The following is a 26998-nucleotide window of genomic DNA, read 5'->3' as shown; positions in this document are numbered from 1 at the left end:
CGGGTCGCTCCCTGCGCCTCCGTCTCCAGAGCCCAGCCTTGAACTCTGTCGCCTTGTCCCCTGTGGACCTAATGGAAGGCAGGGCGGTTGTTTGCAAACCTGTGAACCGTGTAGTAGTTTGTATCCAGTCCTCCAGCAGATGGACTTTTTGAGTATGTTTGCTGTGCTTTCCCCAAAACTTTGAGTCTTGGGGCCTCCCAACCTCTAGATTGTCTGTCTTCCACCTTCTTTCCCCAGGTTTTGTTAATACCCGCCCCCTCCGCCGCACCCCCCCCCCCTACCCCCCGCCTCCCGTTCCGCAATTAGTAACTTGTTTCTTTCTTCCCACAGTCACCGGCCTAGTTCAGCCCCCTGTGATCTGAAAACAGAATTGTTGCAACAGGCTCCTGGAACTCCTAAACAGCTCCTCTTGGTGTTCTGGTACGTGGCAATCAGATTATTATTGTTATTATTACTTTTACTTCTTGTTCCTGGTTCTCTTTTCCACTTTGATTTTACATCGTTTGGCTCCCAGGAAGCCCACTATAATTAAATCCAGTGTCATCATTTTCTTATTGCACATATAGGTTCTTCTGGAATTATGTTATTTAATTTAATCTTTATGGTTGAGAATTAAAAAAAAGATTCTGCATGAAAGAATGTGATAACTCTTATTTTAATGTGTACCTCTTGGTTAGTTAAGACTAGAGTGGGCATGGAATTGGTAGTCTTGGTCTCAGTGTCCTAGAGTCTGAGGAATACAGAGAATAGCTTTCCTATATATGTGTATTAGGTTCCTATTGCTGCCATAACAATTTATCACACACTTCATTAAAAAACACAAATTTATTACCTCACAGCTTCTACAGACCAGAAGCCCGGGTGGGTACTCCGCGTAGGCTCTCACAAAGCTGAAATGAAGGTTTCTTTAGGTCTGGGTTGTTTTCTGGGGGCTCTGGGAGGGAATCCTCCTCCAGGAGGCTGGCTCATTGAGGTGGTTGGCAGGATTCATCTCCCTGCAGCTGTAGAACAAAGGTCCCCACTCCCTTCCTGGCTGACAGCTGGGGCCTCTCTTCCTTCCATCAGACCCCCTGCCAGACAATACCTTTCGTGGTTGTCATCTCTCTGACTCTTCTGTCACCAGCTGGAGAAAGCTTCCTGCTCCTACAGGCTCAAGTGATTAGAGTAATCACCTGGGTAATCTCCCTGTTTTAAGGTTGATAAAAAAATCACAAGCATGGAAGTGAAAATCTCATAAGCACAGGTTCTGTGGACTGGGGTGGGAGGGTGGGTATCAGGGGGGCATTCATAGAAATTCTGCCTAGCTAACATGATATGGCCATCTTAAGCGGATTATTTTTATTTTGTGCAGCATTAAAAAAACAAAACCTAATAACAGCTTTGTTTGATTATATGATTACTAGAGGCCAGGTGCACGATATTCATGCATGGGGGGGGGGGGGGCGGGGGGTGTCCCTCAGCCCAGCCTGTGTCCTCTCACAATCCAGGACCCCTTGGGTAGGGTCCCTAGGCCTGGCCGACGATCAGGGCCTATGGGGACTTTCCTTCCCCTGGCTGCCGGCAGCTGGTCCCGCTGCCTCTGCTTGCCATCTGTGCAGCGCTCCCCTCCCCCCCGTCACTTCCCTCTGCGGGCAACAGGTATGAGGTGCAATGTGCAATCGCTTGGCTTGTCTCCCTCTGTGGGTGACAGGTGTGAGGTGCAATCGCTTGGCTTGCCTGGGCCTCCTTCTGTGGGGCAATTGATCACGGAGCCCCCCAATTGATCACCCTGCAGAGGGTGGCCTGGGCCTCCTCCTGAGGGGCGATCATGGGGCCCCCCAACCAATTGCATTGCACCTGCCTTGGCTGGCCTGGTGCCAGTGCATGTCATAGCATGGTCGTCCAGAAGGTCATCCGGACATTCGTTCTGCTGTTCGGGTGTTTGGTCGATTTGCATATTAAGCTTTTATTATTATAGATGCTCTCTACAGTTAAGGAAATGGAGTTAAAGTTAGTTGCCCACGGGCACATGACTAGAAAGAGGCAGAGTTGGTATTTGAACCCAGCTCTACATTTCCATTAGGTCTAAAGCCATGTTTATGGGTAGTCAAAGTGAAGTGCAGCAAAAGTCATCAGACAGGAAGAGGCTGGGGAACTATGAGAGCTCTATTGTATCACATTTTATATCTTTACATTAGTGGTATAGGCCAGTGGTCGGCAAACTCATTAGTCAACAGAGCCAAATATCAACAGTACCACGATTGGAATTTCTTTTGAGAGCCAAATTTTTTAAACTTAAACTTCTTCTTACGCCACTTCTTCAAAATAGACTGGCCCAGGCCGTGGTATTTTGTGGAAGAGCCACACTCAAGGGGCCAAAGAGCCGCATGTGGCTCGCGAGCCGCAGTTTGCCGACCACGGGTATAGGCTAAGCTCTTCTACCCTAACAAAGGAAACCCAAAATGCAATGGTATAAATAAGAGAAAAGGTTTCTTTTGTTTTTGTTTTTCTTTTCACAAATCTAGAAGGAGGTGTACAGGGCTAGTAGGAGGCTTCTGACAGCCTCATTACAGGCATCCCTCGTCTTATTTCACTTCACAGATTTTTTATAAATTGAAGGCAAGACCCTCTGCCAGCAAAAAGATTACAACTCACTTTATTGCAGTGGTCTGGAACCGAACCCACAATATCTCCGAGGTATGCCTGTACCTTTTGTCTGTACCTGGCTCCCATAAAGGGGCCCAAGGTGCTCTTCCAGTTGGGACTCCCCGCTAGGCAGTGAGGAGAGAAAGCACATGTATTCCTTTAAAGGGGCATGACCTGGAGGCGACACACACATCACAAAGCCATGCTGAGCTTCAAGGGAGGGTGGGAGAGCTATAGCTATGTGCTACCTGGCCAGCAAAAACTCGAGATTCTGTTAAGAAAGAAGGGGAAATTATATTGGCTGAAAAGAATCTCTACCATATCCTTATTTTTATTCTGTAATCTTCTATGAGTGGAATATTTTGTCTGTCTTTGATATTAGTTTTAAAAGGTAGTATTTTAAAGGAGAGGAATTCTTATTTCATATTAGTGTTCCTTGATTTCTCAATTGCTATTTTAATATATAATTACTTTACAAAGGCTTTTTTGAGAAATCTCATTTTTCATTTAGCACTTGTATGCCTCATTCACATTTTGGGTTAGTTTGAATTTTCTGATGAAAATGAGTACATTTGTGGAAGATGTTCAAGATTGCTTTGGGAAACTTGAAACCATTCTGTGTAGGTCTCATACCATCTGCACAATTAGGTTACAGCACTTTGTCATGTGATTTTATGTATTCTGTAATATCCTACCTAATAAAAGGGAAGTATGCAAATAACCATCACTCCGCTACGCCCACGATTGGGCCGGCGGCAGTCTGGGGGCAGGACTTGGGATGGCCAATTGGGCTGACAGGATGAGCGGGGGGACGGGGACTGTTCCTCCCATAGGCTCCAACGGCCGGCACTGCGGGAGGACCGATGGAGCTGGCGGAAGGCGCCGGTGGCGGAACTTGGGGTGGCCGATTGCGTGGTTACCAGCACCAGTTTTCCGCCAGCAGCAGTTTTCCTCTGGCCACCCGCCGATCGGATCAGAGTTCCTCTCGGGGTGGCCAGAGGAAAACTGCTGCTGGTGGAAAACTGCTGCCGGCAGCCAGGTGAAGGAAGGTCTATTGCACCAAACTTCGTGCAACGGGCTTCTAGTTCTTACATATTTGCTCTTCAAAGTTCTCTCAGCCCATTATCCTCTTCTATATATCTCAATTCTACCTACTCACTTAGATCTACTGTAGGTCCCCTCCCCCACTATTATGTAGCATTATATAGGGGGAAGACTGTAGTCACAGATCTAGATTTGAGTTGTTGCTTTGATCTGAGGCAAGTTACCAAATCTGTCTGAGCTTTGGTTTATTCATTTGTAAAATGGCAGTGAATGCCACCTTTCAGAAATAATATGAAGATTAGGGAGATAACACATTTTCTGTAACACCTACTGCAGTATTTGGCAAATAGAAGGTGCGCAGTAAATGATAATTTTCCTGGTCCCACTGCTTACTCCTTGACTTGTAGCAGTTTGAGTTGTGGGGGAGGAAAAATACTTTTCCTTCTACCATTCTAAATTCTTCGATTTGGTCCAATAGTCAAATTGACATGAAACAGAGTAACAGGAGAAAGTAATCAGATTTGTTACGTATGTACATACTGAGGTTCTGTAAGAATGTGGGCCCCTGAGGACAGATCTGGCAGTTGAGGCTTACATGCCATCTTGAGCTAAAAAGAAGTGGTGTTTGGCACCCAAGGGCAGGGAGGCAATTCACGCAGAGATAGGAAAACAAGTGTTTGGTAAATGAATGTTTGCTGGGCTATCTTTAGCAATGATCAGATGACTTGCTAGGTTCCTCCCTGTATATCACACTTAACTTATATCTATTTATATAAAAGGCTAAGTGACCGACAGTCTGTCCATCCGACCGACCGGCTGGTACATATGACGCGCACTGGCAAGCCTATATAATAAAAGGCTAATATGCAAATAGACCGAACAGCAGAACGACCGGTTGCTATTATGTGCACTGACCACCAGGGGGATGTGCACTGACCACCAGGGGGCAGACACCCAACTCAGGAGCTGCCCCCTGGTGGTCATTGCGCTCCCACAGGGGGAGCTCCGTCCAGCCACAAGCCGGGTTCATGGCTGGCAAGCACAGTGGAGGTGGTGGAAGCCTCTCCCGACTCCATGGCAGTCGGACATCCCCCAAGGGCTCCCGAACTGTGAGAGGGTGCAGGCCAGGCTGAGGGACCCCCCCGCACCCCGAGTGCACGAAAATCTAGTTTAAAAATAAACGTTGACTCGCCCATGCATGATACATATAAAGCTCTCGCTGGTGCCAATTGCACGCCTGTGTTTCGATCTGTCATTGTTGATCGTGAATTTGGTTGGCACTTCTATTATAGAGAAAGGCGAATAGCAATATTAAAATATTTCTTCTAATGAATTTCCTTTCAATGTGCACGAATCCGTGCACCGGGCCACTAGTTTAATTATAGTTATCTATTGCTTTCCTCCCTGAAGCAGGTCCTCTATCAAATTCTTTTAGGTTGTTTGATAACCTAAAAGTTTTTCCTGAGTCTTTTGTTTCTTAAAAATAATGAGCTTAAAATAATCAATATTCCAAAAAAGGCATATTTTGGGATGGCAAACTTGGCTTTCCTTCAGAGTCTATACTTTTAAAAAATGGGTTCTCTCACTGACAAGTTTATGAAGTTATTAAGTACGAGGACCAAGCTCTGGATATACTGTGGTACCTAAATACCGATTTAGTGAATTGGACCTACCATATATAAGAATATTTATGAGGGTGAAGTTGTGAATGCTGTCTTTTTTCTTTAGTTTTCCTACTGTGATTGCATCATGGAAAATCAATTGGCTAAGTCAACTGAGGAACGAACATTTCAGTACCAGGATTCTCTTCCATCACTGCCTGTTCCTTCACTTGAAGAATCATTAAATAAATACCTTGAATCAGGTACGTTTGTAATCGTTTAGTATAACTGTTGTTAGCAACTTAAAAAACTATTAAATTGTTAGAAGTCGATGAAGATCTAATTGCTTTTTCTTTTAGACCCATGATAATGAAATATCCTTAAAATGTCCAAATTCTTCTTTTATGTTAATTTTTCCATAGTTTAAAAAGTCAGATAGTACCATTAGGCTTACAATAAAAAGTAGTAGTTCTCTGCATATTTTTTCTTTATAGTAAAGCCATTTGCAAATGAAGAAGAATATAAGAAAACTGAAGAAATTGTCAAAAAATTTCAAAATGGTATTGGAGAAAAATTGCACCAGAAATTGCTTGAAAGGGCAAAAGAAAAAAGAAATTGGGTATGTATGTTATTATACTTAAGATTAGAAAATTGATGATGCTTAAAAAATGAAAAATAAAAATGTACATAGCTTTCGTTTTAAAATTATTACTATAAAAATTCTTGCAGTCACTATTGTTATGATCATCATTCAGAAGAATTAATGAACTGCTTAACTCTGGAGTTCTGAGTGTTGTGGGTGGGCTACTCTCTCATAATATGGAAAACTTGTTAAAATGCTGATTTCCTGAGACCAATCATTCTGATGCAGTATCTCTGGAATGAAACCCAGAAATCTTTATTTTAACAACTACTCCATGTGGTTTGTAGACCAGGCTTGAGAGAAACATTTTATCCAGGTCATCCTTGCCTAAAAAGCATCAAAACACTACAAAAAAAAAACAAACAAACAAAACAAAAAAAAAACACTACTAAAATAGACGTATCATATTGGTGGTATACAAGTATTGAAACAATGCATGTGAGAAAAAGGGCCATTACAAAATTGGAGTGGGAAATGGTTATGAGTATTCTGTGTGTCAATTAGATTAACAACACATTGCTATAATAATTATTAAGGATATCAATTTTCTACAAGGAATCTTCTTTGACTGCTTAACTACTCTACTTGTGTAGTGTAAACCGAATGATTGAATTTAAAATTACTTTAATCTAGAAATAATGATTAATTTTATTTTAATTTTAGAAATTAAAAAGCAAGATTATCTTTTTATCAGCCATCGCTATCTATAACGAAATAATAAAATTTATACTTCCAGATTGCTTTATTCTCAATCTTGAGCCTTGAATGAATTTTTTAAAGATTAATCTCAGAGAGAGGAAGAGAGAGAGGGAGGGAGAGAGGGAGGGAGAGAGAGAAACATTGATAGAGGGCCTCCTGCACATGACCCAATGGGATCGAACCCACAACCCGGGTATGTACCCTGACCAGAAATCAAACTGCCATCTTCTGGTATATGGGACGATGCTCCAACCAATTGAGCCACACTGGCCAGGGCGAGCCTTGAATGATTTTAATTAAATTAGGGTAACGGTAGCAAGTTGTTTTGCCTGTATCCTTTTTATTTATATCTTTTTTTGAATGACTGATTATAATTGAGAACATCAGTTTCTTCAAAAATAACTCTAGGTAACTTGATAAGATCTACTTCTGATGCATGAAATTAAAGTGCATATAGTGAAAGAGGGATTCAGAACACTATCTGTGAAAAATCTAGATTAGTTTTTTTTAAACCTACTCAAAAAGTTTTTATATTTCTGATTTACTATTTCAGTTTTTGCTTGGAAAAGGAAAATGGTAAATCCCTTAATTGAGGATTTATTGAGGAGCTATTGTACCCCAGGTACTCTGAGAAAACACACCCAAATACATTGTCAGGTATTTGTGACTTATGAGTATTCTGTGTGTCAATTAGATTAACAACACATTGCTATAGTAATTATTAAGGATATCTATTTTCTGCCTGAAAGTGCTTTTTGTTTCATGTTTTTGACAATGTAGTTAACTCAATAGTATTTAAGACCCTACAATTCCAAAGGAAAGAAGAGAGGAAAAAAAACACCAAGTAGACAGTAACTTATTTTTTACATATTCATTTATTATCAGTACCATTAGGCTGATGTTCTTTATTTTAGCTGGAAGAGTGGTGGTTGAATGTTGCCTACCTGGATGTCCGTATACCATCACAACTGAATGTCAACTTTGGGGGTCCGGCGTCCCATATGGAACACTACTGGCCTCCAAAGGAAGGCACACAATTGGAAAGAGGAAGCATAAGTCTTTGGCATAACTTGAACTACTGGCAGCTGTTAAGAAAGTAAGGAAACTTATGTGAATTTAGTATGAAATTTACCCAAAGTCTCAGGTAAAGTTGAGAAGTTTAATTTACTTAGTTGGGGATGAATATTACAGTAGTGACTATTTGGTTTATAAGTTTTATAATTACTTCTTAAAGTACTTACTTTTTGTTTTAATAGAGAAAAATTGCCTGTTGATAAAGTTGGAAATACTCCTCTAGATATGAGTCAATTCCGAATGCTATTTTCTACCTGTAAGGTTCCAGGAATTTCTAGAGATTCAATTATGAATTATTTTAGGACTGGTAAGTAGAAAATTCGGGTACTTTCTTTGGGAAAGGCATTGGGATTTGGGTAGTTTTGCTGTAGTTTCTATGACACTGTGGAACCTTTTGGAGAATATTTCTGATTGGATTTTGACTAATCAAAGGCTTTCTATGAACCTTATCTTTCAGTCATTCAGATTAGTTGAAAGTGATTTATGGGAATGGATTTCCTAAACTGTGTCTTACATGGTGTTATATAAACTTGATGCTTATGTTACATCATTTGAAAATTTAAATTTCAGTTTAAAAGAGTGGAATTACAAATCAGAGTATTAGGAAATCTGGAGAATATAATTTGGGTCCTGTTTCTACCCTCATTACTTCTTACCTGAAGGCTCTTTTTGAGCCTTTGAGACAGTTAAACCTTAAGTGGACCCACATTACTATCTTGGCATATTCTTTTGTCAGGCTATTCTCCCAGAAAAGGCTGCTTCATGCCTTTCTCCTGCCTTATTCTCAGCTAATGAACACTTTTCTTATTCTCAACAAATGTAAAGCAATCTTCCTATTCCCAAATTTACCAGTCTATCTGGTAGGCAGAATTTACACCCCCCCCTCCCCCACCAGTATGGAACCGGTTGAATGTGTTAGGTTACATGATAAAGAGGAATTAAGATTGTAGATGACATTAAAGTTGCTAATGAGTTTAATAAATTGACCTTGAGATGGGGAGATTATCCTGGATTATTCAGGCAGGCCCAAGGTAATCACAAGAGTTCTTACAAGTAGAAGAAAGAGTCAGAAGAGAAAAACCAGAGAGAGCAGCACGAGGAAGTCATGATTTCCCCTCAATGACTTCAAAGATGGAGGAAGCGGGGCAGAGCCCAGGAATGTGGGCAGTCTCCAGAAGCTAGGAAAGTGAAGGAGACATTCTTGCTTAGTCTCCAGGAGGAACACAGATCTGCTGACACATTCATTTCAGCCCAGTATGATACATTTCAGACTTCTGGTCCCCAGACTTGTAAGGTAATAAATTTGTGTTGTTAGTGGCACTTTCCCCTAAGTTAGTGGGAATTTGTTACAGCAGTCATAGAAATAGACTCTTTTAAGTATTTGCCCATCCTACCACCCCCTTGCAATACACTATTGCACAGTCATATATTTCACCTTCCCTTTTTAAAAATGGACAAACTGTCTCACTCCTTAGGACAACCCTTCTCTGTGGTGCACTGGGCCACTCCTCCTCTTGCCTAATCAAGGACCTTGCTTTGGATTATCTTTTCTCTCTCTGCTGTGTTATCAGTTCTCCCTTCTCAGCGAGTAGTTCCAATCTATAATATCTTCTCAAAGGAAAAAAAAAATTTGACCTCTCGTCTCTTTCACGTGTCACACCCCAGTCAAAGCCACCATCACCTTCCACTTAGATCATTATCATCTGGACCCCTACAGTTACTTCCTAATTGATCTTGCTGTATATTCTCTTTCCTCTTATAATCTCTTCTCCATATATCTGCTGGAGTGACCATTTTAAAGTATTAATTAGATCACATTATTATTCTCTTGCTTAAAACCCATCATACTTAACACTGAAAGCCCTTTTGGAAGCCGGTATGATCTGATCCCAACCATATCTGCCTGCTACAGCTGCACTGATCTTGCTTTCCGTTAAGCAAACCAGTTCATTTTTGTTCTAATGCGTTGGTACTTGCCGTTTCCTTTGCTTGGAACTCTCTTTCTGCAAATATTTTCATGGTTCTCTCCTCTTCCTTTGCTCAAATATTCCCTCTTAGGCTCATCCTGAGGTAGCACCATTCTGTCACCCTCCTCCCAAACATTATTTTTGTATAAAGCTCATTTTATTTGTTCTTTTCCCGCCTTAAAATTTTGCCAGGTTGTAGTCAGTAGATGATAATAATAAAAGATCATCGTGGTAAATGTAAGAGAAAGGGGGAGGGTTGAAGGAGAAGAGAGAAGAAATGAGTTGGGATTAGCCATGAGGGACAAGGAAAATACATGCCTCAGCTCTTAGGACTTGAGGAAATAGGATATAAGGGAAGAATTAGTAGTCCTATCAGGAGATGAATAGTTGATGAATAGATTTCATGAGATAATGTGTAAAGCATTTGGCACAGTTCCTTGTACATAGTATCAACCAGTAAATTTTCTTCCAGAGGCAATATATGTTTTTTTCTAACTGTTCTTTCACTCCCCGCGCCATTCCCCCCACCGCCTTTCTTAGAGGGAAGGAGCAGGGGTCATACAAGAAGACCCTTGTTAAAGGGACTAGTACTTGAAAAAATGAGGCTAAATCAGAATAGCCTGAGGTTTATAGCAAACTAGTTCTTAGGGAGCTAAGGTGTGCCAAAGGAAACACAGAATTGGATATCAGATACCAGTGGCTTACCGGGTATTATCAGAGCCTTAAATAAAACTACAGATTGAGCAGAATTCTTTCTCTTTGCCACTCAGGCATATAGTGCCCTTATTCTCCTGAAAACTATTTTATTGAGAAATAATAGCTAGATATTATTGCAACCAACATTAAAATAATATGAAAGAGAAACGTACTAATTCAAATAGCTCTCTTCCAGGGTCCCTCTGCTACCCTTTCCTCTTCCCACTCCTACCCGTAAATAAAACTAGAAAGCCCTGCAGTAGTTTGGAATTTGTATGATTTTCAAGGTGTACAAATATTTGAAACTCCCATGGATTTCTAGATGTTTCACATGGACAGGTTTCGGAAGCAACTGGAATTCCATCACATTATGAGTGTTTTGTTCACGTGACATATTGAATACTTGATAAATAAAATATTGGAGGAATGTATATGCAACTTTACTCTTGTTTAACTTTGAAAGATTTGGTTTTGTGTTTTCTGTTTGTTTTTTTACCCCCAGAGAGTGAAGGGTATTCCCCAAGTCACATTGTAGTGCTGTGCCGAGGCCGAGTTTTTGTCTTTGATGCAATTCATGAAGGATGTTTGATCACCCCACCAGAGATTCTCAGGTTTTCAAACTACTTTCTTGAATCTCATTTGGTCTTAAACTTTTGCATGAGTTAAAAATAAATTCAGAATTGCCTATTTATAAGGTGACAGAAAATTAAGAATTTTATATGTGCTGAATTAAAAAAATATTATCTTTTTAATTTAAATTAATTTTTAGTTTTACTAGGCATATGTGAATATATTCTAGTTGGAGAAAAGGAAAACATTACAAATACTACCAATTTCATCTGGTGCCCAGAATTAATCACTGTTACTAGTTTGTTGTATTCTAGCCTTACATATCTACTTATATGTACATATAGATTTAAAAAAAATATATATTTTTATTGATTTCAGAGAGGGAGAGAGAGAGAGAAACATCAATGATGAGAGAGAATCATTGATCGGCTGTCTCCTGCATGCCCCCCACTGGGGATCAAGCCCACAACCCAGGAATATGCCCTGACCGGGAATCGAACTGTGATCTCCTGGTTCATAGCTTGATGCTTAACCACCTAACCACTCCGGCCGGGCAGGGTGAATAATTATTAAACAACTCTGGCTCTCTTCTTAATAGGTGCCCTTCCCCACTATCAGAAATACTTACCAAGGTTGTTAGAAGCTTTCCCCCCATGTGTTCGTCTAGGAGTTTTATTGTTAAGGTCTTGCATTTATACCTTTAATCCATTTTGAATTGATTTTTGTGTATGGTACAAAATAGGGGTCCAGTTAAATCTGAAAAGAAAGAAGTGTGTATACATTTTTTTTTCAGCTAGATAAGATGTGTATGATATTTGTGAGATTATTTACCAGAATATAATTCAAGTTCTCTGTTGTGTAAGGGGTATTTACTTAGACCCTGAAAGTACATGTACATTTTAAAAGCATAAATTATATCAGCCAAACACCAAATTTATTTACTTAAGTTTATTGTCAAAAACACTTTTGGTGTTAATTGATCATGTAGTTCTCTTTTTAAATAATGATGTGGTATTGGAAATAAATCCATTACAGTTGAAATTATAATCCCTTTCTTTGGATAATATATCAAAGCATTTAAACACGGGTATGTGTTTAAATGCTTTGATATATTATCCAAAGAAAGGGATTATAATTCCTTAGTGATCCTGCCTATGCTCTTTTTGAATCCTCTTTCTTTCATCTTCCGTAAGGCAACTGACGTACATCCACAAGAAGTGCCATAGCGAACCTGATGGGCCTGGGGTGGCAGCATTAACTAGCGAGGAGCGAACTCGATGGGCAAAGGTTATAATTTACACTTTTTCTTTTTTTTTTTAAATTGAGCTATGATTGACATACATTACACTGTTATCACGTGTATAACATAATGATTCGATATTTGTACATATTGTGAAATCATCACCACAGTGATTAGTTATTGTGTCACCATAGTTACAAATTTATTTTCTTGTGATGAGAAATTTTAAGATCTACTCCCAGCAAGTTTCAAATATCTAATACATTATTAATTATATACTTTTCTTAATGAACCTTTTCTCTCCTGGATATAGTATTACTTAATTTGTGATATTTAATCATTATCTCCTTTAGGCACGAGACTATTTGATTAGTCTTGATCCAGAGAACTTGACTAGGTTGGAAAAAATTCAGAGCAGTTTGCTGGTGTATTCCATAGAGGATGGCAGTCCACATGTAACACCAGAAGATTATTCGCAGGTACTTAACTATCTTGTTCTGTTATTTCTCTCCACAATTTTTTTCTGGAGGATTCTTGTATGTATTGAACATGAGAAGATTATTTTGTTATTAGAGGCCTGGTGCACAAAAATTCGTGCACTCGGGGCGGGGCGGGGGGGGTTTCCTCAGCCCGGCCTGTGCTCTCTTGCAGTCTGAGACCCCTCGGGGGATGTCCACCTGCCAGCTTAGGCCCACTCCCCGGGAGATTGGGTCTAATCTGGCAGTCAGACATCCCTCTGGCAGCCGGGAGCCTCAGGGGATATCCAACTGATGTCTTAGACCTGCTTCCTCAGGGATCGGGCCTAAGCTGTCAATCGGACATCCTTAGCGCTGTTGGGAGGTGGGAAAGGCTCCCGCCACTGCTGCTGCACTCACAGCCATCAGCCTTGCTTGTGGCTGAGTAGAGCTCCCTCTGTGGGAGTGCACTGACCACCAGGGGCAGCTCCTGCATTGAGCATCTGCCCCCTGGTGGTCAGTGTGCATCATAGCGACTGGTCGTTCAGCCGTTAGGGTCAATTTGCATATTACCCTTTTATTATATAGGATATGCAGGCTCTTAAAATGTTTTCTTACCTATGATATATACATGTACCAAATTGAAGCCTATAATCTATACTAGAGGCCCAGTGCATGGATTCATGCACTGGTGGGGTACCTTGGCCTGGCCTGTGCCCTCTCACAATCTGGGACCCCTCGGGGGATGTTGGATAGCCAATTTTGGCCCGATTCCTGCAGGCCTGATCCAGACAGGAGGGAGCTCGATCCTGTGCGTTGAGTGTCTGTCCCCTGGTGGTCAGTGCGCGTCATAGCAACTGGTCATCCGGTCGTCCAGTCATTTGGTCGCTTAGGCATAGATAGATAGATAGATAGATAGATAGATAGATAAAAGCCTAAGCAACCATTATGACTGGGCGATCGGACGACTGGACAACCAGCCAGTAGCTATGATGCACACTGACCATCAGGGGGCAAATGCTCAAGGCAGGAGCTGCCCCCTGGTGGTCAGTGTGCTCCCACTGCCAACCTCCCACAGCCAGCCAACCTCCTGTGGTCCCTCCCCTTGGCCAGCCGGCCCCTTTAGGCCCCGCTTGTAGGCCAGGCTGACGGACCCCACCCATACACAAATTTGTGCACCCAGCCTCTAGTAGATAAATAATGCTTCATGAGTTCTTTCCACATTGTTTAGGTCCAGTTAGGTAAATCTTGTACATTGTTTAAAGAAGTATAACTATTGTTTGCATAGCCCATATCCGTGTTTCTCAATCTTTTTTATTGAATGCATATACAGAAAATTTGCACAGGTCACTGGGCTAAATGAGCTTCTCATGCCAATGGTGACATGAGAACCTACCTATGACTCACACCAGTGTGCCTTGAAACCTTAGTTGTTGAGGTCTGTCCTAAGAATTATATCAAACTGTAAGTAATTTATTTTATCATTAGGTGTTATTGAACAAACTGACGGTAGTGAATTTAAGGGTAAATGTGGCCTTACCTTTTTCCCCCTGGGAAAATATTATCATTTCCTGGGAAATAATAAAAGGTAAAAGTCATATTTTTAGAAGTCTCACTTTAATGCATTCATCAATATGAAATGATAGCAATGAAATAATATAGAATTGAATAACCTTGTAGCTAGAAACCAACTTTTCCTCTTCTTTATTTTTATTTATTTATTTATTTTTTTGGCAAAAGAATCACCAAACTTCTTGAGGAAGAATATGTTTTAATGCAGTATTTTTTTACTGCAATCTACAGTTAGACATACATTTAAACTGCAGCTCACACATGAGAACCTACCTATGACCCACACATGTGTGCCTTGAAACCTTAGTTGTTGAGTCTGTCCTAACAATACACATGTACACACACACACACACACACACATACACACACACACACACACACACACGCTTATGCACACACATGAATATAATAGAAGTTTCACAAAACAGTAATTACTTTTACTATCTGTGATGTACTCTGATGCTTATATTTTATTTGATTCTTTCTTTTTGTAAAGAATACATACCGTGATGCTCTAAATACATTTCATGACTCAACTAGTGGGCCAAAACCTACTCTTTGAGAAACAGGTGTGGTGGGATCTGAATTTTGAAACATTTTTCTCGTAACTAAATTTTAATGACTGAATTTATCAAGGCGTCTTAACACTATTCAAGTTGCAAAAGCATTGTCCTTTCAATTGTATGTTCTCTAAACATTTATGAATATTGTACTAGCATTCTCTTTTATAGAGTATTTCTCGAGATTTTTAAGAAATATCTAGAGGACCAGAATTATTATCTCTTGAGTATAACTGTTATCATTATTTAAATTTGGTTTACCTGAAGAGGAAAAGTGAGACTATATTTACATATATGTACCAGTATGTATGTATGTGTGTGTGTGTTTAAGATATAAATATTTACAAATCAATATTAAAATTCTTTTAACTTGGAAATATTAAATTATTTTAGGTAATTGCAATGATCCTCACTGGAGATCCAACAGTACGCTGGGGTGACAAATCCTATAACTTGATTTCATTTTCTAATGGAGTATTAGGCTGTAATTGTGATGTAAGTAACCTACTATAGTTATTTTTTCTTTTTTATCTTTTAGGTTGATTTAATGGCAATAAGCTACAATATTTATGCTGTGGTGTGGTAGTATGAGTATGCATAATGAATTCCATTGTGTAGATGTACCACTGTTTTTTAATCCACTCATCTGCTGATGGGCCCTTAGGCTGTTTCCAAATCTTAGCTATTGTAAATTGTGCTGCTATGGAATATAAAAAGACCCCGAATGGCTGCAGCAATCCTGAGCAAGAAGAACAAATTTGGAGAGATCACAATACCAGATATCAAGCTGTATTACAAAGCCACTGTCCTCAAAATTGCCTGGTACTGGCACAAGAACAGACATATAGACCAATGGAACAGAACAGAGAACCCAGAAATTGACCCAAGCCATTATGTTCAATTAATATTTGACAAAGGAGACAAGACAGTTTCTTCAATAAATGGAGCCAGGAAAATTGGTCAGATACATGCAAAAAAATGAAACTAGATCACCCACTTACACCATACACAAAAATAAACTCAAAATGGATAAAGGACTTGAATGTAAGACAGGAAACCATAAAAATCTTAAAAGAATCAATAGGCAGCAAAATATCAGACATACGTCGTAACAATATCTTTACTGATACAGCTCCTAGGACAATGGAAACTAAGAGAAAATAAGCAAATGGGACTTCTGTTAGTTTTTGATGGCCTTCCTCTAAAACAGTGGTTCTCAACCTTCCTAATGCCGCGGCCCTTTAACACAGTTCCTCATGTTGTGGTGACCCCCAACCATAAAATTATTTTCGTTGCTACTTCATAACTGTAACTTTGCTACTGTTATGAATCGTAATGTAAATATCTGTGTTTTCCGATGGTCTTAGGCAACCCTGCTAGTGGTTCTCAACCTGTGGGTGGCGACCCACAGGTTGAGAACCGCTGCTGTAGAGCCTAAGACCATCGGAAAACACAGATATTTACATTACGATTCATAACAGTAGCAATGTTATAGTTATGAAGTAGCAACGAAAATAATTTTATGGTTGGGGGTCACCACAACATGAGGAACTGTGTTAAAGGGTTGCGGCATTAGGAAGGCTGAGAACCACTGCTCTAAAAGCATTTAGTGACTGCAAAATACTAAAAAAACCTATCACATTCAGTGATTGTATTAATCAGTATTTATTCAGTTTTAGGTGATACATACCTAAATCAAACTAGCATTAGCTTAAGATATTTTTTGGCATTGGTATGCTGCTAAATTTGGGTCAAGCTGACTTCCAGTGTCCCAACACTTTCATTAGAAATTCCTCTTTCCAGTTTTTGGTACTACTTTCCTATGTTTGGCTTTATATTTAGGTAGACTATCCCATTTGATTGTTGTATCCACAATCTCATGTCTTCTCAGCTCTTTTCACAGATTAGATGTATTCCCTATGGCCATAGCCAGCTATTTCCCCCCAGTGGGACCAGCAGAAGTCCTGGGGAAAATGCTCATGGGATTGTCGAGTGTGAACCTGTGCCCATTCCAGGGCATCAGGTACTCTGATCCACCTGGCTTGGGTCACATGCCAAACCTTGGAACCTAGGGGTAGAATCACTCTTATTCAAACCACCACAAAGACATGTGGTGGTTGCCTAAAGGAAAATAAAGTTGTAATTATCACATAAAAGGGTGAGTGACTAATGAGTAGGTAATGAAATTAGGTGTCTATTGTAGTCGCTCATCAGAGTGAAAGGTTGCCATGAGTCATTTTGAAGTTTTGTTGACTTTGCTCTTCCTTGGAGTCCAGTGTTGACAAAATATTTCTTGTTAATTGCCTCAGTTTTCTACTCTTCAGCTCCTCTTTGATTCTTCTTCATCTGCTCAGTCTGGTTTCTATCCTCACGAGTCCCTGGAAACTGTCCTTGGTAAAGGAGCTGACTGCCGCCCGGCTTTTGCCTCCATTTCTCTTTGCCCTGTCTGCTGCAGCTGACACCCCTTCCTCATACGGTTCTGGCACTGCCTCCGCCCTCTTCCCAGTCCTTCCCTGTTTGTTCTGAAACTGGCCTTAATAGTCATGCTTTCTCCGTCCCCCCCCCCCCTCTCCCCCCGCCCCGTGCCTGCTGTCTTCCCTGGTTTAATACTTTCAATGGCCATTTTTATACAGGTGCCTTGCAATTCTACTTTTCCAGTTTTACCTATTCTCATTTTTAGAGTTTTGCTTCACTGTATGTTATATTGTTACATGGGGCTGAGTTGCTCTCATCATCAAGAAGAACTCATCATCTTGCTTTCCTCCTTCATTCCCAACGCCTCCCCCCCCCAAAAAAAAAAAAAAAAAACAACACACCAAAAACGCCTTGCACTATTTTACTAATAGCACCAACATCCTGCTGTTTGCTCAAATTCAGAATGAAAAGAAATTTCATGATCTTTTCTATCTCTGAATAAAGAATATTGGTCCCATTATGAGTGTACTAGTACATCTCAACACAACTGAGATGCTTTCGTGTAGTAATAGTAAGTAAATGGACATGTTTTATGTGTATTCATTAACACCCATATATTCATAAAATCAGTCTGATTATCTCCACATGTAATCTGCTTTTAAAATTCCAGGTAGGTTTCCCTTGTAACCTAAGATGTTACAGAAAATGCAATTTAACCCATGTAAAACAGCATTAGTAAGTACATACATACTGTAAAGTAACACTGTTCTTTTTTTTTTGCGCTTTTTTAAAATATATTTTATTGATTTTTCACAGAGAGTAAGGGAGAGGGATAGAGAGCTAGAAACATCAATGATAGATAAACATCGACCAGCTGCCTCCTGCCCACCCCCCACCAGGGATGTGCCCGCAACCAATGTACATGACCTTGACCGGAATCGAACCTGGGACCCTTCAGTCCACAGGCCGATGCTCTATCCACTGAGCCAAACCGGTTTTGGCAAAACTGTTCTTAATTCAGGCCCTGTTGGTGTTCTCGCCCATTGGTTCTTGAATATGTGCTTTTGTGATTCCGATAATTAATCACATTTCCCTCTTGGGATTTAAAATCCTGGGGTCAATGAGCTTGTTTTCTCTACATAGGCTTTGTTGTAGGGCTTTGTGAAGGGCACATAGAAGCATGCAGTAAACATTAGTTGTTAATAGTCACAGTAGTTACTGATGATTGCTGTGAGCCAGGTTCTATAGGAAGCACTGTATAAGCATTGTTAAAATCATTTTCCACAGCAGCTGTATGAGACTAGGCATTACTAGCAGATAGTGGGGTGTGGACTCAGAACCAAAGTCCACAACTTTGTTATTTGTTATTTATTATTTAAAATATGTTTTTATTGATTTTAGAAAGAGGAAGGGAGAGGGAGAGAAAAACATCAACCAGCTGTCTCCTGCATGCCCCCTACTGGGAATCCAGCCCGAAACATGAAAAAAAGTGCAGAATTTTCAAATGCCCGTATCATCTAGTGATCAAAATATGGATATTGTAAAGTATAGTAATTGTCATTTTATTTTCTGAGAAAGAACAAATATTTAAAGTTGGAAGCACCTCATTAGGTAATGGGGAGGGTGTGCAGTAAACATGAACCCTCTAAGGAAAACAATTGCTCTTTGTACTGGAAGTCAGAGCCGGCATATGGATGCTATGCGAAGGCGTTCTGGAATTGTTAAGAGCACTGTGCAAAAACATATGGGATGACAGACTACCTGAAGGCTAAATAGAGGCTGGCCATGAGCTTTAGGTAAAGACATAGGCCTGCTAGATGAGTTAACAAGCATAATAATTTTATTCACATATCTACAAGAGTGTTCAGAAGTGGCAGAAATAATGCTCAATGTTTAAGGACTGTGGGAAAGATGGGCTGGATAACACGGTCTTCCAGGTTTGAAAGCTATATCTGGAGAAAGGAATTGCAGCTAGTGAATTTTTCCATCGTTTATTTTGAAGGACAAACGTTTTGCCTCATTTTCTCCACGTTCCTTTGATGGCAATGACATCAGACAGCTTTTTCCTCTGTGCTGCTGCTACCACTTTACATTGCATACAGTCACCATTCATGAACTGAATGTGACACTGCTAGCCTGGGGGAGGAGGAAGGGAAGGTTAACTTACAAACACAGCCCCCAGGGGCGGCCCAGGTTCAGAAGGAGAAACTAGGTGTCTAACGTGTCACCCAGACGCGACATAGCTCTGCTGCCCTGGACCGTGGCCCATGGAGCCTAGGAGCACAGTGTACTATTGCCAAATAGGTAGCAGCCACACCATCAGGAAAGGCTCGTGAGGGAGGTCAGTACACGATGCTCAAGCAGCTGAGGCCCCCTGTCAGTAACAGCCACCTAACAAGACTCCCAGGTACTGACAAGCCCCTTTTCTAACCGCATCTCCCAACTGTGCGGTGCTTTATAGATTTACAAAGAATTTTCACAGATATCACATACATTGTTTCATTTAAGATGATGGTGTTAATCTCTAACTCTTACTGGAGCCAGTTACAAAGAGTAAGACTAATGGATATACATCTGTTCAACTTAAAATTCTACCAATCCATCTTCTGGTGGAAAGCTAATAATCACTTTCAAAAAAATTAGAAAGTGTGAAAAATTCTAATGCTTTCCTGATGCTTTATTTGTTCACCTGAGTTTGACCATTTTTATTTCACTTATATGAAGGCAATTTGTGTAACATACTGTTTACAAATGAGTGCATGGGTTTGGATTGGTGGCAGGCCCGTCCCCCTGGGTCTCTCATATGCCCCATGCCAGAGCAAGCTGCAGCCTTGAACCATTGCCCGGCCTCTGCTCAGAGGCTGCAGGCACTGAAGCAGGTTGCACAGTGGAAAAGAAAAAGAAAAAAAAAATAGTGGACATTGCCCTGGCTGGTGTGGTTCAGTTGGTTGAGCATAGTCCCATGTACCAAGAGGTTGCTGGTTCAATTCCTGGTCAGGGCACATGTGTTAAAGAATGGAGAAAGAGTGAAAATAAAATATTGGTCAAGTTTCATCTTGATAGAATGTCTTCAAAATATTGTGTATTTTTGTTTCAGCATGCTCCTTATGATGCAATGGTTATGGTAAGCATCAGCTATTATGTTGATGAGAAGATTTTGGAGAATGAAGGAAGATGGAAGGTATGTTAGAACAAATATTTTAGCTTTCTTTCTCCTCATATTTTTATAAATATAATATTCTTAATTCTTCCCTATTTTCAGGGTTCAGAAAAAGTACGGGATATACCACTTCCAGAGGAGCTTGTTTTCACTGTGGATGAGAAAGTATTAAATGACATCAATCAAGCTAAAGCCCAGCATCTCAAGCAGGTAGATTTTTTTTACTTTTCTTTTAGATAGTAATGCCATCTCTCTCTTTTTTTATCCTATGTTTTCTTGTTACATTTTTTTTTTTTTTTGGAGAGAAAGAGAAACATCACTTGGTTGCCTCCCATACACACCCTGACCAGGATAGAACCTGCAACCTTTTGGTGTACTGGACAACACTCCAACCAACTGAGCCACCCGGCCAGGGCATGCTATCTCTTTTAACTACTGCATATAAAAATAAGTGCATACTTGGCTAGCATCTAAGTATGACAGTTTGAAACACTTAAATTATAGCTCTAATACCTTTAACTATGTCTGAATTACTTTAATGCAAATGATAATCTGGCTATCTTTGGGATGTTCTCCTTAGATGATCATTCACTGTTCCCATTTAATTCTTTTTGTTAGGCATCTGATCTGCAGATTGTGGCGTATGCCTTTACACATTTTGGCAAAAAGCTAACCAAGAAGAAGATGCTTCACCCTGATACATTTATTCAGCTTGCACTTCAGCTGGCCTATTATAGACTTCATGGACGGTGAGGGACATTCATTTTCCATCTTCAGACTCTTGAACTCCAAGGATATGTCTTTACCATAGCTACTTCATTCTAACACCCAGTGTTTTTTTCCTACCTTTTTTCCCGAAAGAGAGAGAGAGAGAGAGAGAGAGAGAGAGAGAGAGAGAGAGAAAGAGAGAGCGCGCGCTATTGATTGACTGCTTCCTGCATGCACCCTGACTGGGATTAAGCTCGCAACCTGGGCATGTGCCCTGACCAAAAACTGAACTGGCAACCTTTCGGTACAAGGGACGATGCTTAACCAACTGAGCCACACCAGCCAGGGCATGTCATCTAACGTTTTCTGTCGTCAGCAATCCAGTTGCAGCTTAGCTCGGTGCCTCTGACTTTGGCTCTGTTGTGAGGTTATAGTCAGGGTGTCAGCGAGGGCTGTGTTCTCATCTGCAGGTTCTCTCAGAGAGGATCCTCTTCAGGCTCACTCACGTGGTGATTCATGGGGGTTAGTTCCTCCCAGGCTGTTGTCCTGAGGCCTCCCTCAGTGTCTCGCCACCTGGGCCTCTGCAGGGCAGCTCCCAGCATGGCAGCTGGCTTTCCTCAGAGCAAGGTGGTGAGAGCAAGAGTGAGCTCTCTGTAACCTAATCTCACAAGTGACATCCCACCACTTGGCATATACTTTTCATTAGAAGTAAGGCACTAAGTCCATCCCACATCAAAGTGAAGGGCATGAATAGCAAGAGACCAGGATCACTGTGGGGCAGGCGGCATACAGGCCACCGACCACAGACTCCAGGGCACACACCCGGACAGCAGCCAACCCCTTGACACATTCCGTATCACACCAGGCCCTGCGTGCCAGAGTAGTTTTTATTCTTTGATATTGGAATCAGCATCTTCATTGTTGAAAGTCTCAACTGTAGTCTTGTGTTACTAGAACTTAGTCTCTGACCAAAGCCAGCGTCATTAGGTAATAACAGAGCATTCTCGTTAGAATAAGGCATTCTCTTCTTTCATTTTTTTTTCTTCCAGCCCTGGTTGCTGCTATGAAACAGCCATGACAAGGTTTTTTTATCATGGCCGTACGGAGACTGTGCGATCGTGTACAGTGGAAGCCGTCAGCTGGTGCCAATCCATGCAGGATCCTTCTGCCAGTGTGAGTATTTGGAAAGAAGAGTTAACAGAATTTCTTTGTTCTCAGAGAACCTTGGCCCTTAAAGAACTAGCTTTTCTCTCTCAATTCCCCCGGGTCAATAAAATACTTTCAGACTTCTTTTGCCTGAAGTTTTCAAAACATCTATTTGTCCATTTGCCAGGAAAGGATGTTTGTGGAAAGAATAGGAAACAGGGAGCCCCTCAGAGAAGCCAATTGGTGCCTTTTCTAGGCAAAGCATCTTCAATACCTTGAGTATTGCACTACGATTGCTCTACCTTTAGAATCACACCAGCGAGATGCAGACGCTCCCAAGGTGCTTTTGAGAGGACGTTTTTCTTAATGTGGTGGAACGTTTCTGAAATCACAGATTCTTGTTTTCATATGTGAGAACCAGAACAGTTTTATATGTTTTGTTTTTATACCTTTGGAGGCATTTAGACAACGGGATAGTTCCTTCCCACTGCTACTTTGGCATTGTATGTGTTTCTTTACTTTTGATAGACATAGTATATGTTACTTGGTTTTAATTTCATAGAACTGCGTCATTATCATTTTGTATGACTCTTCTTGAGTTGGAAATCAGAGTTGCTTCTTTCTTTACACTTGATAATGTCACTTCAGTGCTTCCCATAAATTCCTGCTTTCCTGTCTCTGGAAAGAAAGAACCGAGATGCAGGGCATGTAGGAAAGGAAAAGCAATGGAACAGTGAGGAAAAGACACGGCAGCAGGTGTCTCTAGAAAACCCTTTCTCTCCCCCATTACCCGCAGCCTCATTTCTTTGAGCTCAGGTTTCTTATTTGTTTGGTTTCTGTACCGTTTGTTAGTGAAGTATCTCTTGATTTTTCAACACAGGTTCTTGAGAGGCAGCAAAAGATGTTACAAGCTTTTGCAAAACACAATAAAATGATGAAAGATTGTTCAACTGGAAAAGGTACTCACATTGTAATTATTCTAACTTGAACAAAATTCTCTCACGTTGAAAGTTTTTTCTAACTTCAGGTTTGGGGTTTCGTTGTAGGATTTGACCGTCACCTTTTAGGCCTTTCACTCATAGCAAAAGAGGAAGGTCTCCCTGTCCCAGAGCTCTTTACAGACCCACTCTTCTCCAGAAGGTAATAGAATGTAGTGCTTTATGTTTACCAGTTACCCGCGCGCCCCCCCCCCCCCCCCCCCCCCCCCGCCCATGTTAAAAGCTCGTCAGAAACAATGCGAGCTTCTGTAAGCCTCATGCAGTCTCTTTCCTTTGTGTGCAGCGGAGGAGGTGGAAACTTTGTTCTCTCGACAAGTCTGGTTGGTTATTTAAGGGTCCAGGGAGTGGTGGTGCCCATGGTACACAACGGCTACGGGGTTTTCTACCACATCAGAGACGACAGGTGAGGCCGCTCTGCTCATCCTTCCTGTGCTGTAGAGTACGAAAGCTATCGTTTTTGTTGTTTGTGTGTCTTTCCTACACTGTGATTCCGATTGTTTTATCATCTGCTACTTGTTAATGGGTTATTTATTTATTTATTTTTACCACTGAGGCATTGATTGTGTATTTCATTTGGGTTTCTGGAGTTTGCGTTAAGTTTCTGGAAAGAATAAGAAAGAAAATATTAAAGCCTGGTAGGGGAGAGAGAGGTGAGAAAGACGGTCACAGAGAATTGACAGAAGGGCTTGAAGGCCCTGTTCACAGTCAGGCAGGCTCTTCAGAGGGACCTTTCCAAGCCTAGGAAGCTTTATAAAAAACTAGAGGCCCGGTGCACAGATTCGTGCACTGGTGGGGTCCCTTGGCCTGTCCTGTGCCCTCTCGCAATCCGGGACCCCTCGGGGGATGTCGGATAGCCAGTTTCAGCCCAATCCCCGCAGGCCTGATCCAGACAGGAGGGAGCCTGATCCTGTATGTTGAGCATCTATCTCCTGGTGGTCAGTGCACATCACAGCGACTGGTTGACTGGTCGTTTGGACATTCAGTCAATTAGGTTTTTATATAGAGAGATAATGTGGCGAGTGATGGCAGAGGGATGGCGGTGTGAGGGTGCGTCTATCCTCTCCCCCTAACATTTCAACAAAATAACCACCTATAATTCAACAAAGAAGTCCCTGCTCAACACGGATGCATGCCTGAGAGACCTGCACACCAGAACAACTAAGAAAAAAAAAAATAATGTGACTGCATTTAGCACGTAAGTAAGCAGTGAGCAGGCTTGGAGGCACTTCAGATGGAAAATGCATGTGAACTGTCTGGAAGGGATTTTCTCATTGATTGTTAAATGTGAAAATTGTATGACTTAAAGAAAATTGGTTTATTTTTGAAATAGTATTTTATTTTAATGTACTACATGCTCATTATAAAAAAATCTGTACAATAATGAAAAATGTAGATCATATTATAAATATTTTCATGTCCTTTGTGTGAATTTTATTCATTTAATATTATTTAAAGCAATTCCCAGTGCATAAACTATTCTTTTAGCTATTTTAATGGTTGAATAATGTCTAGTCTTAAGGATTTCCATAATTTAACCTCTTACGTACAATTTCAGGTGTTTCATTATTACAAATAACAATAATATATCCTCCCTTATTTCATCACATCATTACCAACTCTAAGCATTATAAAACATTCTTTACCAATTTATAGGGAAAAATAACAAAAGGAATTCTTGACTGATGAACAAACCATTTTTTCTTTGTTGCTGGCATCTGTGTACATTCTTTTGTGAAGATAGTTATTTCTTTCTATAATTTAGAAAGATAACGGAATTTCTGAAAATTTTTGACATTTAAATAGGAATTGTTGATCTTTGCAAAGGAATATATTTAGATGTTGCTAACGATTTGACAATTACATGCAGTGTAGCTGGAAAATGACAAGTTATGTGAAACCACTGGGTGAAAACAGACAGGGCTTTCTGTAGGTTCCTGTGTGTCTCTGAGCAAATATAATCCACTCGGATATTAGCTTCATCATTTTATCCTGGCCAGAGCATGTTTTTACTTCATTCTGCTGAGCTAAAGTACATGTCAAAGATATATAATATACTGTCTTTTTAGTGTTGTGAAAATTGTGTGGTTGTCCACAGCTTTACATTGCACAACATTTTGGTTTTAACTTGAGCTTAATGTATGTTTTGCTAGAATAAATTTGAGTGTCTGGAAAGGAGAAGGCCAATTCCAAGAGAGTCGGTAGCCCAGTTTCTGCTCTGAGCACATTTCCTATGTCCTTGAGCTTCCAGGGCCATTTTACCACCTACCAGACCAGGGATTTTTTCATCTGGAGGACCGGGAGATAAGTGGAAGATGGTCTCAAGAGAGTTTCTCTCTGGCTTTCCTAGAGTAGATTTTTCCCCTCTTATATTTCTCTATTTTATTTTTTTACTCTTTTCAAGTCCTATATTCTTCTTTAAAATAGTTCAGGTTTGCCCTAATGGGTTTGGCTCAGTGGATAGAGCGTCGGCTTGCAGACTGAAAGGTCCCAGGTTCGATACCAGTCAAGGGTATGTACCTTGGTTGTGGGCACATCCCCAGTAGGAGGTGTGCAGGAGGCAGTTGATCAATGTTTCTAACTCTCTATCCCTCTCCCTTCCTCTCTGTAAAAAAATCAATAAAATATATATATTTTTAAAAAGTTCAGGTTTTATCGCAAACAATGGCATGGATTCGGATTCCACCTCATTCCATTCAGAGCACGTGCAGGAAGGTCTGTGTTAGGGGAGAGGTGGGTGTTTCTGTAATACAGCAAGGCCTTGCTCCAAGCACTGGGAGCTCTGGCTCGTCTTTTGCCCCCCTTTGTCCTTAGTCTCCAGTCACGTAGCGCATTCGGTGTTCCCAGCATTATGTATGACGATGCCTGTACTTTCCATGCGTCAGGTTCCATTTACCTCATGCCAGGAGGAAGTCACACTTCATATGCTCGCAGCCAGCCACGTGGAGCTTTGCGGTGTTGTGATTTTCGCCTCATACTCAATCTTTTATTACTTGTTCTTTGCAGGTTTGTTGTGGCCTGTTCAGCCTGGAAATCCTGTGCAGAGACTGACGCAGAAAAGCTGGTTCAGCTGATGTTCCATGCGTTCCAGGATATGATGCAGCTGATGAACACTGCTCATCTCTAGAGACTCATTATGCATTAAGCACTGACCAATTAGACCATGTAAACAGGGTGCTGGGAATGGGTTGCTGAGGTGAGGTAAGGAGTGTGGACTTGAAGGAAATGTAGAAATTAATAGAATCATGCTCTCTAAACCTATACTGACATACAAAGTAGAAATACTATTTTTAAGCTTCCTCTGATGCAGCAACAATGCAAATTTTGATATAGTGACTATAGAACTATGCAAGCCTCAACAATGCAATTCTACAAAATTTAACAATGCAAGTCTAATTTTAACTTTTAAATATTTTTATTGATACCTGTAGGTTATAAATTCCCTCTCTGAACATCATGGTAGAGCAGTGATTTTCAACTTTTTTCATCTCATGGCACATCAAAAAATGTATTTTTGGCCAATATGACCAAAAAATAGGCATAATTTTGATTCATTCACCCTGGACAGCTATTGTTCTGTTTGCTGTTGTCATTTTTTTTTTTTTTTACAATCTAAGGGAAAAAGGGTCAGTGTCCCTGACTATCAGTCATTAAAAATGCCACGGATCACTGGTTGGAAATCACTGTCATAGAGTCTATCTTTCAGGCACTTTAACCTTTTCTAATTGCCAAAGGGTATGAAATACCTGGTTGGATGCTAATTTCCCTGAAATCAGTGTCTTTCACATTTTCCACAGGGATGCAAGCTTACTATATTTGGGAGAAACC

General features: G+C 40.7%; 1 protein-coding gene and 1 non-coding gene across 4 annotated transcripts; both read left to right on the top strand.

The window, feature by feature from the left end:
- Positions 1–106: 106 nt before the first annotated feature.
- Positions 107–26416, top strand: CROT (carnitine O-octanoyltransferase). Of its 3 annotated transcripts, XM_054726315.1 has the most exons (19): positions 122–152; positions 331–420; positions 2581–2676; positions 5398–5533; positions 5765–5889; positions 7527–7708; positions 7869–7993; positions 10852–10960; positions 12113–12206; positions 12513–12638; positions 15140–15241; positions 20259–20342; positions 20424–20531; positions 20940–21070; positions 22079–22202; positions 23056–23134; positions 23222–23315; positions 23457–23576; positions 26177–26416. In XM_054726315.1, exons 4-19 carry the CDS (start codon positions 5419–5421, stop codon positions 26295–26297), a joined length of 1839 nt encoding a protein of 612 aa, XP_054582290.1. In that variant the 5' UTR covers positions 122–152; positions 331–420; positions 2581–2676; positions 5398–5418; the 3' UTR covers positions 26298–26416. The 3 variants fall into 3 exon arrangements, with proteins under 3 accessions (XP_054582291.1, XP_054582290.1, XP_054582289.1); XM_054726314.1 differs by lacking the exon at positions 2581–2676; XM_054726316.1 differs by lacking the exons at positions 2581–2676; positions 7527–7708; positions 10852–10960; ... (9 more) ...; positions 23457–23576; positions 26177–26416 and having other exon boundaries at positions 107–152; positions 7869–7963.
- Positions 19919–20051, top strand: LOC114235032 (small nucleolar RNA SNORA42/SNORA80 family). Its single transcript, XR_003621215.2, has one exon. It is a non-coding gene; the product is annotated as a small nucleolar RNA SNORA42/SNORA80 family (small nucleolar RNA).
- Positions 26417–26998: the final 582 nt, after the last annotated feature.

Source organism: Eptesicus fuscus, chromosome 14 (assembly GCF_027574615.1).
Source record: "Eptesicus fuscus isolate TK198812 chromosome 14, DD_ASM_mEF_20220401, whole genome shotgun sequence".
In the NCBI taxonomy this organism is placed as follows: Eukaryota; Metazoa; Chordata; class Mammalia; order Chiroptera; family Vespertilionidae; genus Eptesicus; species Eptesicus fuscus.
Note: the sequence above shows the minus strand (reverse complement) of the source record. Positions and strands in the feature narration are given on the sequence as shown.